This window comes from Spea bombifrons, chromosome 4 (genome assembly GCF_027358695.1).
Source record: "Spea bombifrons isolate aSpeBom1 chromosome 4, aSpeBom1.2.pri, whole genome shotgun sequence".
Lineage (NCBI taxonomy): Eukaryota > Metazoa > Chordata > Amphibia > Anura > Pelobatidae > Spea > Spea bombifrons.
The window spans coordinates 13,356,837-13,369,652 of record NC_071090.1 but is presented as its reverse complement, the minus strand read 5'-3'; the positions used below and the strand labels follow the sequence as shown (position 1 = coordinate 13,369,652).

At 35.7% G+C, this 12,816-nt stretch overlaps 1 protein-coding gene across 1 annotated transcript in view; it reads right to left on the bottom strand.

Moving 5' to 3' along the window:
* Window positions 1-12,816, bottom strand: part of DOCK2 (dedicator of cytokinesis 2) — a 247,022-nt gene that overhangs the window by 111,346 nt on the left and 122,860 nt on the right. The window contains exon 27 of the mRNA XM_053465366.1: window positions 7,043-7,138. Coding sequence (XP_053321341.1) covers window positions 7,043-7,138 — 96 coding nt within the window. The remainder of the gene's footprint in view (window positions 1-7,042; window positions 7,139-12,816) is intronic.

Below are 12,816 nucleotides of genomic sequence, written 5' to 3'. Positions count from 1 at the left end.
CCGGTACAATAAAATGTGCAGTGTGCCTTTTACAATTGCCAGGATATTAAATGTGCCTTTTAATGAATTCTGTGGAAGCTGTTAGGGACTGCTGCCCCAGGCCTGGGCCTAGTTGGCCTAGGCTAAGACACATCACTCATTCAGATAAGTACATGACTCTTTGAATCTTTACTTTCAAGGGTCAAGTTGTAAACAGTGATATGCTGGATCTTGTGTTATGAAGGCAAGTTTCTTTTGGCAATAAAACATGACACATCGTATTCATGCTATCAAATACTTAAGAAATAACTACCAATGTGTCAAGTGTGCAAAGTAATGATGCCACTACATTAGATTGTGGCTTCTAAGACATTAAAAACACAGTATAATGCCCAATACAGCATTTACAACCAAAAAATGTTAGTGCTTTAATATGCATTTTATTCTTAGTAAAATATGGTCAACAATGATCACCTTTTGCCTCTATATCCACTTTATACATGGATACAAGGCAATAATATTTCCAGTTACTTTTACATCATAAATACTCAACAAAAATAATTTGTAGGTTTGTGCAGCTCACTTTAATGGTCTAGGCTGATAATTAACATAATAGTTTATCAAGTTCAAGTGGCCTAACAAGCTATAATTAAAGGGAATCTCAGTGAGCATGTGAATGAAATTACCCAACCAATCAGTTTTTGGTCAAAGGTTTTACTTAAGAGTATTGTATTTCAGCTTTATCACTTTACTATATATAATGAACAACCAACCCCAGTGACATTTTGCTGCTAGATGTGCTTGGCTAGCCCTGTATAATGTGTAATTAAATCAGCATTGAACATTGAACTATGCATTACACATAAAAACATAGAATTTGACAACCATCATGCCAAAGCTCCCTTTAGTGAATAAACCACAGAGTGGAATAAATATTTTTGTTATTATATATATAAAAATAAATGTAATAAATATTCATTTTTATTATATATGTACATTTCACGGCACAGATAAATGTATGTAATACATTTCTAAGATTTTTTTTTAATCTTTGTTACCTGTCCTCTTCTTTATTCTAGGGCTCACATCACAATATTACCATTGCTGTTTCACACCTTTTCATTGGGAACAAACTTGTGTTATCTGGAGCTGCTAAACTTTTTGTTCTACTCTCCCACTTTCTATTTCCCCACCTTTTTTGGCGCAGATTCCCACTAAATATTATATATAGGATGCTTTTAGTACATGATCGTTCATTAATAAAACTGGAATAAATACCAATCACACATTATGGATTTAAAAGTGGACAAATCTGAACCTGGGAAATATAATCCTGTGAGTCTTACTTTAGAAGAGAGAAAAATTATGGAAATGTTATTGAAAGTTAAAATAATAACTTTTCTACAGTGTAGTAACTTATAAGGCCCAAGGCAATGTTTTTACCGCAGGGAGATCGTGCCACAGCAAGTTTATTGAGTTATAATAAGTAAAGGCAGAGCAGTAGATGTTTCATATTTTGATTTTAGAAGAGCATTTGCTACTGCCTAACACAGTAAATTATGTTGGGACTGGATTTAAAAGTAGTTGTGTAGATAAGATGTTGGCAACATGACTGAGGGTTAAAGGTAATAGAGTACATATTTAAATGAAGGAAAGGATTACTAGTGGATTTTTTCAGGGGTCAGTTTTAAGATCTGTTTAAGTGATATTGCTAGTGTTTTTTTGTGGATGACACAACAATGTGTAATAGCGTTGATGCCACTGATGGTATAAATGAAATTTAAGAACACTAATGGACTAATGTTTGGGACCTAAAGTGTACAGGCCAAACCTAAAAATTGCATTTACTAACTTAGTAGTTATCATTTGATGATTGAAAGGTGAGCAAGTGGTGCAGTGAATCAGTAGGAAAAGCCATTTGGATACTAGATTGTACAGGACCAGTTATCAGTAGCAGTAAAAGGACATACTAATGCACCTTTATAGACCACTGGTGACACATTGTTTAGAATAATACATTTAGACAGAATTCCACTAAAATGGTTCCTGACGTTACTAACAAAATATAGCAGGTACGCATTAGCAGAGAAGACAAAGGGAAGGTTCATCTGAAGAATAGAACAGAAATGTCCTGCCCTGGGATATAATTTCTAGAAACTATGAATCTGCATTGAAAGAAAGCCTGAAATTCTCCAGGGTTCTCGAACCTTGCCACTAAAAGTAAAAGTACAGGGAACATGCAACTATGCGTCCACCTGCACAGTAGACTAAATGCTCATACCTGTCAGAAGGCAGGCAGCATTTGCTAATGAACAATCAGCATTTCTTCCACCAGAAAGGAGGACATCCGTGTCACGTCTGCAATACAGCAGAGGATCCTCGCTGCAGAAATTGGGAAGGCGCCTCCTGGCGGAGGTGGAGAGCCCAGCAACGGAACACCGAAGTGTATAACGGACACAGGAGCGTAGCGAAGTACAAATATTCAGGAACAAAAATAATAAATAAAAATAATAAATTCAGGGGTCAGGCAGAAGAGTAGTCGGGGTCACAAGCAGAGGTCAGGGCAGGCAGCAAACAGCAAAGGTCAAAAACTAGCCGGAGTCAGAACCAATAAATAACAAGCAATACAGGAACGCTAGTGAAGGCTATACTGAGGGTTTAAATATCCCTCTCAATCACAGGATCCTCCTACCCACCTAATTAGGGGGAGGAGGAAAAAAGATAAATGTCGCATTAAGAAGCGACATGAATATTTATGAGTTAGCCGTTCGCGCATGCGCGAACGGCACTCCTGACGTCGAGGCGCGCGCCCCGTCAGGATCCAGTGATCTCTGCGGGGACGCGCGTCTATCCGCCGAACGGACCTGGTGGCGGCTCCCGCCGACGGAACGAGCAGGGGGCTGGACGCGCGGGCTGCGTCTCAGCTCCCCTACCCGCGGGACAACGGAGGAGGTAACAATCAGTGTGGTTAATACTGTTCGCTAGACATGTTCATTTGGATTTGTATGAATTTTGGCAATTTGTACGGATCTCCGAAAAAGATGCCAGACCCCCCCACAAAACAAAAAGCTACGGATTTTTTCCCCAAATTTGCAGCTCCTTCACTTCCACTCTCTCACGCTCTTATCACCATTCACTTTCCCTCTCACTCTTCTGGATTTTTCACTACCTTCTACGACACTTTGTAGGTGTCAATGCTTATGTGTCTCGCAGTTCCACTTCCAGGTCTTGCATCTTCTTGTTCTTCATCTGACACCTGCTAGGTCTCACTGCTTCTGGTTATGTGTCTTGCCGTTCCACTTCCAGGTCTTGCATCTTCTTGTTCTTCATCTTCTCCAAATGGGGGGCGTCACCGAAGCTCCCCCCATTACATCAAATGTTCACATAGGCTTATATTAGGGCAAACGCCAGAGCTACTGGTGACGACTTCTACCCCAACCTTCCAATCGTGGGAGAGGACGTAGGTGGAGGTTCTGCCATTTTGGGAGAAGTTCACACAGGGTTATCTTATGGCAAAATGACAGGTTTTCAATTACATCCTTTACCCAACCCTCTAATAGGACTAAGAAAGAAGAGAGAAGAACAGGAAGATGAAGAAACAGAAGATGCGAGACATTGGAAGGGGATGGGTGAGACACAAAAGCAGAAGTGGTTAGCAAAAGAGGGTAGGGTACACTCAACTGAGGGTAGTGATACATCCAGAGAGTATGAGAGAGGATAAATGTGGACAAGAGTGTGAGAGAATGTGGAGTGAAATAGTGGGAGCAAAAGAGCCTGGGGGTCTGGTCTGACAAAATAGGCAAATGTTGTTCAATTCGTAGAAATCCAAATGCACAAGTCTACTAATTACTTAAATTGGTCATAATAGCAATGGCCTGAACACTCACTTTATTCTTTGTTACCAGATCTCTGTATAAGTATTAAAGAAACCAGGTTTGTGCATCTCTACAGAAGGTCTGCCTGATCCTGTTCAACAAATGTTACATTTTGTTGTTTCTTTTATTATGGATACTTTGGGGTTAAAAAGCAGTTTAATCATGTAAAGGTGCACAATAGTTCAATAAAATATAGGGATTATTTTGTGTTATCGCTACTGACCATACATTTCTGCTGGTTCACCATCTGTAGAGAATTAGACTGTTCACAATAACTGAGCTCTGTAACTTTGTTTTAATCACAAGCAAGTGGTGTATTCCAATTAGCTGATTGTTACATATAATATTAAATAAAGTTCCTAATAGATAAAAAAAGATACAATAAATGTATCTGTTGTGAACTACTCAGTTAATACAGGCTTTGAACTAATGCAACATTCTGTATTAACCGGGTTTCTAGTGTTAGAAATTGTGTTGACAATGAATTTTGAATAGGTTAAGTGATGCATTGCCATCCACTAGAAGCAACAGATGAAAAATGACTGCAAAGTCTAGTCACAATTTATCAATAAAAATATTCAATACGTGCAGGCCTATAAAATTCATACTAACAGAAATGACATTCACTGACTGACTTTACAGACATCTAAAATTGTAATCAATATCAAAAAGTAAAGTATAAATTCTATTTTGCATTATGAAATTGTAATGATATTTCAGCCACTGAAACTGTTACGAACAATGTTAGCAGCACAGACTTTGCTGGGGAACGCTTAAATTATATATATAGAATATATATTTGAACAATCCTTCACCTACTACAGGTAATCATAGAGTAAAGACTTTAACCCCTTAAGGACAATGGGCGGTCCCTAAAACCATTGAAAACAATGCATTTTGAGCCCGTACATGTACTGGCTTTGTCATTAAGGGGTTAAAAAAACAGTCCCCCATACACCCTTTACTCTCTCTATGTCCATGTGTTGTGGTTTTATATGTAAAGTGGATCTCTTCATGTTTGCCTGAATAAAAATGTAAGCATCCATATTATCGGAGAGTGAAAGATAACAAACAAAAATATTCTTTTTTTGTCTATAACAAATTTCAATAAAAATGAGCAGGTCTCATTTGGATCCTCCAAGATAAAACATCAATGTAACATAGCCATGCAAGGTTTGAGAAGATGTTCACTAACTTAAACACAGCAATGGTTGAATATCTTACCTTTTCGGGTTCCATCGATGAACCACACAGTCATAATTTTTGGAACAAGGAAAAAGGGCTATACAAACATAAAGTAAAAAGAGGCCCAAACTAAAACGGAAGAAAAACAACTTACTACATGATTTTATATCTTGTTCTTAAAGAGATTTTGGCAAGGCAGCCGATCCTGGGGAGATTCACAACTGTCCCGAAACCTTTGGATTTAGCCAGCATGCTTCTGACAGTGGATCCGTGGAGCCCCAGGCCCAGAGCTTCACAAAATGGATGTGTAACCCTTTCAGGAATGCAACAAGAACTGTTTTCCTGTATTCAGGAATGTATTTTGAATGTGGCATAATGTGACTTGTGCGCCGGCAACATTATTTTTTCGCAGGCACCTGTACATCCATCAAAGTCAATGTCGTGAATATCTTCTATTTATACAATTCTTATTTTGTAGGAATTAATGATTTTAGTGTTTTGTAAAAGTAAGACCCATGTGCAACGTGATGCTGCCATTGAAAACTAAATAATAGTTCAAAACGTTGATAGAAATAGTTAAAAAAATATATATATATATATATATTCTGATTTATGTGTTAACACTTACATTTCAAGCCATATAAGAAGATTATACAATTTAACAAAGAGCAATGAGACAAGTTAGTTTTTAAAGCTTCATAAAGTAAAAGCTTATTTCCAGATTTATAAGCCTAATTATAAATTAATGTCTCCTTATTTTATTCAGAATTTTTTATGGTTGCACATTTCTTTAATTATATGAATTGTCAGTTAGATGAAACTCACAATTCATATATCCCTAGATTATAATATAAAAGTAGTACTGGCAAAACAATAACTTGCTGTTATTACATAAATTAGATGTTATTGATTTATCAAAATAATTTATAGCTCAAGCAAGTAAGAGATCATTGCACTATATTTATAGAATTTGAAAAAACCCACAAATTGCTCACAATTCATGAAAATATTATTCATAATAGTTTCACTAAACTTAAACGGTTGATAAATATTAGGACTCAAGCTGGTTTGATGCTAGTGGAGGCCCCTGCAGGCGACCAATACACTCACTCAACTTGGCCTGGGGAGACCCCGCTCCAAGAGTTAAAGCTTGGTACGAGCAATTCTATTGGACGTCCAGTGGTCTCTCCTGGCCAAGTTGCGGCACCAGGGTTTTAAAAGTCTGTACGAGCGACTCTATTGGTTGCCAGCAGGGGGCTTGTCTGCCATCAACCAATGAAGTACAGGTGCACTTCATTGGTTGATGGCAGAGGACGCCCCTGCCAGCGACAAATAGAGTTGCTCGTATGGACATTTAAAATCCTGGCGCCAAACCCCGTATTAAACCCTTCAACAAAAAACAGCAAAAAACGAAGAAAAAAACGAACACTAAGAATGTACATGAATATTCGCCTGAACGTGGAATAAGAAGATTTTTTTCCCCACGAACACGAACATGCCAAAGTCCAGTTTTAACCCTGAATGTCTAGAAAGGCATCCAATCTTTTTTATTTTTTTTAAAAGGGTAAACGGAACACAACCGAAACACTTAACTTAGCAATGCATTCCCATCTTAACTGCCCTGATCCTTTTTTCCTTAACATTAATTTCTTCAGATGAAAACCCGTGTTCTATAAATGAAAACTTCCACAGAGAGGCTTCTGAATTGTGTGTGAATATACTTGCATGAGATACAATCACACATGGCAACACTGTGTAGATTACAGGGAACACCCACAATAACAATAACATGTATAAATGCAAAATAATGTGGTTGGTATTACAGTAAAGGATAATAAACTAAAATATAAATAAGGTTATATGATAAAAGTATATGCTTGTCAAATAATCCTTGACATCAGGTATGAAATGGATGGAGGATGTCAGTATTTCATTGATGCAAGCCTTTACGTCCTTGTACATACCAAACAAGTTGGATAATATTAATAAGATAGGGCACTCACAGTTAAATCCTGATCACGTTCCATCATAATGACTGTTCTGTTAACCGTTCTCAATAGCTGCACTGTTATTTCCTGTATATGATGGTAGGTTGAAATCTGTGGGCAAAAGTCATGATTTTAGCAAGACAAATGGAAAGTAATAACATAGCACTACACATATGGACATATATATATATATATGTGAATATTCACAGTGCAGAGTAGAAAAAGTATGAGAACCAATGGATTTGACAGCCTGCACAACTGTCAGGAAGAATTTTGTACATTGCAAAACGGTTTTAGTTCAGCAATATTGTTGTTATGTCTGTTGTGATCGCACTCCTGAGGTCATGCCACAGCATCTCAATAAGGTTGACTAGGACGTTCCAGAAAGTGGATCTTCTGTTGAAATCATTCTGTTTTTGACTTACTCCTGTGCTTTACTCTGTCGATGATAGTAAGATGTCTTCATTGTTGTATGTACTGTAGATCCCTCTACATAAACATCAGTAAGTTCTAGATATTTTTGTAAGTCTTCTTAACCTCACTGAGCATTCTGTGTTGTGCTCTTGCAGTCTTCTGTACAGAACATCCACTACTAGGGATAGTAGGGTTAGTGCTGAACAGTCTCTATTTATCTATTTCTTACTGTGGACTGATGAACATTAAAGCTTTTGGAGATACTTTGTTAACCCTTTCCTTTATGGTAGTCAATAATTCGCAATCTTTATCTTCAGAGATCTCTTTTGTTTGAGGTATAGTTCAAATTATAGTTCAAATGGTTTTTGTAAATAGCTAACTAAAGCTTTGACCAACACTTCCAATCGTATCTCATTGATTGGACTCCAGGTTAACCAACGCCAAATATCTTTGAAGGAGCCATTAGCTAAGGGGTTCACATACTTGTTCCACCCCTCATTGTGAATATTTACACAATGTGTTTAAAACAGGTATGAGAGCATATCATTGTTAGTTAAAACAGATGGTGTTTGTCTATTTGTGTGATTTTGTTGAAGATCAGTTTTTTGTTACCAATAAATGCATAAATCCAGGTAATTCCGTGTTATTTTTTTCCTAAGATTTGAATATGTTCTAAAGTTAATAAATATGGGCAGGGGCAAAAAGCAAAAAAACAAAACATTTTAATTCTGATCTGTTATCATTTGTCCCTAACACAATGCAGCCAATATATAATTCACTTGAAGAGGAAACAGAAGGAAATACGCATTTCTAAATATATAAATGTGATATTACATTTAAACCATTGGAAATAATAGCAAAATGGATGCACACATTGATTGAATATATAAAAGAATTCAATATTAAGTCATAGTCTAAAACTATGCAATATTCGCTAAGGAAGTTTTAAATTACCAAGAGGGTAGTAGATTCTGTAAGTACAACAGCCTTCCAGCATGAGTAGATTGATACAGTAAGTGAATTTAACCATTAATTGGATAGGCATAAGGCTATCCTGAAGACCAAGGACCAGGCTTGAGGTTTTTAAAGAAGGTAAAAGTGGGCAGAAAATTTCTTTCTATCATTCTATCCACATACTTGAACATGCCTTGAGTCAACTTCTGGAGTGGAAGTTGGAGATGCAAGATACCTTATCTATATGCAGTTCAAATGTATTTGCATTATATTTAAAAAAAAAAAAAAAAAAAAAAACGATTAACGGTTATTCTGGAGGTTATCTTCTATTTTTTTATTTCACATTTGTGATAATGGATATTACCAGCAGCTTCAGTGTCTCATTACCAGGGTTGATCCTGTTTCTTGGTGGGCCGCTGCTCAATAAGCTGGTTGGAGAGATCAGTGATGATGTGGAAAGCCTGCTCGAGGTAGATACTCAGGGCATAATTCTGGGTAAACTATTAATTAATGCAAGAGCAGATATCTTCTGTGCTTTTTTGGGGGGGAGGGTATTAATAATTAATAGGTTGATAATGAGTTTGAAGACTAGCAACACACAGGGAAAAAATAACAGATCTGCATGATGTTTTTTATTACTCTGAATAGAAACTTCTACTGCAAATCATTCAACTTAAAGTGAACTACGGTTTATAGCCTCACCCATGCATTTTAGCAGCCTGTCAAACTTAAAGCCTTTGCTATAACATAGCAATAGTATATTGTATAAAATACATACACTATTATTCAAAGCTGCATTTTGTTTCTTTTGTCCTGCTTTACATTATCAGAAGAAGCCGTTATACAATGAAATATAATTATTTTTGCTGAACGGTGGCATAGGCTTGTTAGTTTTCTGCAGACAGATCTATTAGCTGTAAGCATTTTCAGTTTGCTGCCAACTTTAGATCAATTACTAAAGTTGTTAATGCCACGGCATGTGTTTCTACATTACATTTAAGTATTGGAATCTTTTGGTTATCAGCTGTTATCTATGGAGAAGGTAAAACCTTGTGTTAGCTACAGGGTTTTTATTTTTTAATATATTTACTCATGTAAAACTGTTGTTTCTGATAATAGGCCAATTCTACCCACCATTTGTTTCTGTGTTTATAAATGATTCCTTAATATTAACATTTAAAATGCTCCTGGCTAGCTTTTCTACTCCTACAGCTTTCTCAAGTGTATTTCTTGGATGAAATAACAGTATCGCAGGTTTTATATATACGTTCATGCAGCATATTGAGAATACCTCTGAGCCTTTCTCTCTACACACAGTGATCTGAGGCAGTTTATTTAATATGTTTTTAAAAGTGAAATTCACATTTATTTTAATGTCAACTCGGCAGGTCTGATTTATATTATTTTTTTAAAAAAAAATAAACTGAGAAAATGATTAATCTTGATTTTGAGAGGGTTTAATCGGGCAGTGTATTCATGTAAAAGTAAATATTTTTTGTAAAAGGTCTTTTGTAAAGAATAGGCTTCTTTTTTGGTTTATTCATTATACACATCCAAAGGTATTTTTTGCTCAATCTAAAAAAACATATGAAGAAAATAAAAGGTCACACATACTATATGTGTGAGTGAAAATAAACAAGGACAGTCGGGAGGTATGTTGTTAGTGTTATCTAGTGTCATTTGTTTTATGTATAGTAAATATAGAACATACCGATCTATATGTTAAAAAAACACAAAGTATGGAATTATTCTCTGCCCTCATTCTTGGCAGGCATCCCAGGTACCTGGCCAAATGCAGAATTTGTATGCAGAATTTGTATTATTGCTGTCACAGCCAACTGCTGTGTATTAATTGCCCTACTGTAATTAGGATTGTTACATTGCCTCTTCGAAAATGTCTGTCCAAGGACATTGAAGTTAAATCAGACAAGGACATTTATCAAAGTATCACTGATGCCGTGGCCATTAAAATAATGCAATGTATATTTCATTTAGTGCACATGAAAAGAAAGATTATGCTGGAGTAATACATGCAGACAGACAACAGCTGTCCAGGTACCAAGAACCAAACCTAAATGTTTCTTTTATTTATGATTTATGAGGGTAGTCTGAATGTTCTGAGAATATAAGGTGACATGATGCATGCACAGAATAAACTCACTAAACTAAATTTCATAGTTTATGAATTTGATGGCAGGGAGCAACCATGTAATCTGCCTAGTTACTCTGCTGTAAAAACTTTAACCTTCTTTGGTCCTTCGTCTTGCCTTCCATTCAGTATATAATTTAAGTATACAGTATACATATTTAAATTCCCTTATTTTATTAACTTCTACCACTACTATATGATATATATATGTATACAAGAAACAAAAACTGTCTGCGCTTCTTACCCTAATAAAGTTGGCAACGAATATATAAACATAATATAAATTTTATGTTTATATATTCGTTGCCAACTTTATTAGGGTAAGAAGCGCAGACAGTTTTTGTTTCTTGTATACATTGTACAGCCAATACACTGTTTCTTGCAGCATGCTTACACCTGTTTGGTAGGCCTCGTATTACACATTTGTATTATTTGAGCCTGTGACTAGCTTAGCGCACCAACATTTTTTCTTTTCCCTGATATATATATGTGTATATATATATACCGTATATATATATTCAGTATATACTTGAAGTGGATATCTGTCAGGGCTATCTCAGTTTTAGTTTTACTGTGCAAATGAATTCTATTTTACTAATCAATTTTATTTGTGGGTACAATAAATAAAATTGTCATGTTAAGGCTGTGACATGGCACAGATGACATTTTTAGATTGTTTCCCAAAAGTACTTTTACAAAAGCACGATTTGTATAAGGCTATTAAGCTCACAGTAAAATGTTCCACAATTCATAATGCATCCCTGCTTTTGGAATTAAGGGTGGGTGTTTATTATAAATGTTCAAAATTATATAAAGTACTATAATTTTCACTCCTTTAATTGTCCATACATATAATACTTGGGTTCCTATTATTTTCAAGATTTTACTGTAATCACAGTTTTGGCACATGTATTTAGAAGCCCAATGTCTATTAAAAACAATGAATAATAAAGTCTTCAATACCAAATACAGACCATAATGTCCATGTCCCTGCTTAATTTACCATAATGACTGCATTGGTTGCTATGGTGACAAAACTAGAATAGTGCTTTCTCAACACTGTCCGTGCATACAGTATATTATATATATATATATATATATATATATATATAGGCTAAGACAATGTTGGACAACATGCATTTCTCCAACTACCGTTTAATTTATACTCCTATGATGATCTACGTGTGCATCAAAGACATAAAAACATTGAATAGTACTTTTTTTCTGTCTAACAATGTTAATAACATTTTCTCATATCCACACACAGTATAATTTGAAAAATTCAATGTGGAAGCAAACCATAATTGCCTTTAATAGTTATATTTGATTTGTGATGCACATGCTTGACAACTTGACAACACATTTTTATTTGACAGCTGGGTGCTATATCTGCTATAAGTAGGAAGCAGGGTCATTCTGTTCTCATTTATTTTCTATGATATCCCATTTCATATGAATTATTTACAGCCATTTTGTTTAGTGTTGTACACTTTGAACACCAAGATCTTTGTTTTTGAACAAGTACATTGTAGATAAAATGTGAGTTAATATAGTTTTCTCAGAATGCAAATAACTTTATAGTGTTGCCCTTATAGTGTGGTGGTCAGGACTATATTTTAAGTCCTTCTTTCAGAGGAGTTTATTCGCTAAAGTGGGAGTTGGCAGGAGAGCTGTGGTTTCCTATGCATTATAAATGGCTATCCCTGGCTTATATTGCTGCAAAAAGGGCTGAAGTGTATAATGCATGAGGTATAATGCAATTGGTGATGAGACTGAAACCCAACCAATTTATCTATATGTTATACAGGGCAAGTCAAGCTCTTCTGGCAACAGAAGCTCATTGGGATTGGCCCTTCATAATGTAAAGTAAAATCTGTGGAATTAAACAATATTAAATAAACTCAAAAGAAGTGCATGAATTGAATATGATAAGCGACAAGAAATGGTTTAACAGGCAGAGCAGACTAGCACTGGAAAGAATATGGGGGACTACAAATGTTGTGTCTCAACATTGGCGCTGCAGGTGAGTGCCCAGCCTAACATAATAAAAGTCCAGCACCGGTGCTGCTTCTTGCTACAGTCTGTTGAGAAACTTTTCCCACTGAAAAATTTGGAAAGAGTTTTCTTTGCAACAGAAATGTCTGAACAACACAATAAATTAACTGAATTAAGTAAAATAGAAGTAGAATAAGTTCAAAAATGTTATAACAAAGTTGATAAGTTGGTGAAAATAGCTTATATGAAAGAGTTCTCCTTTATATATTTAGCAGAC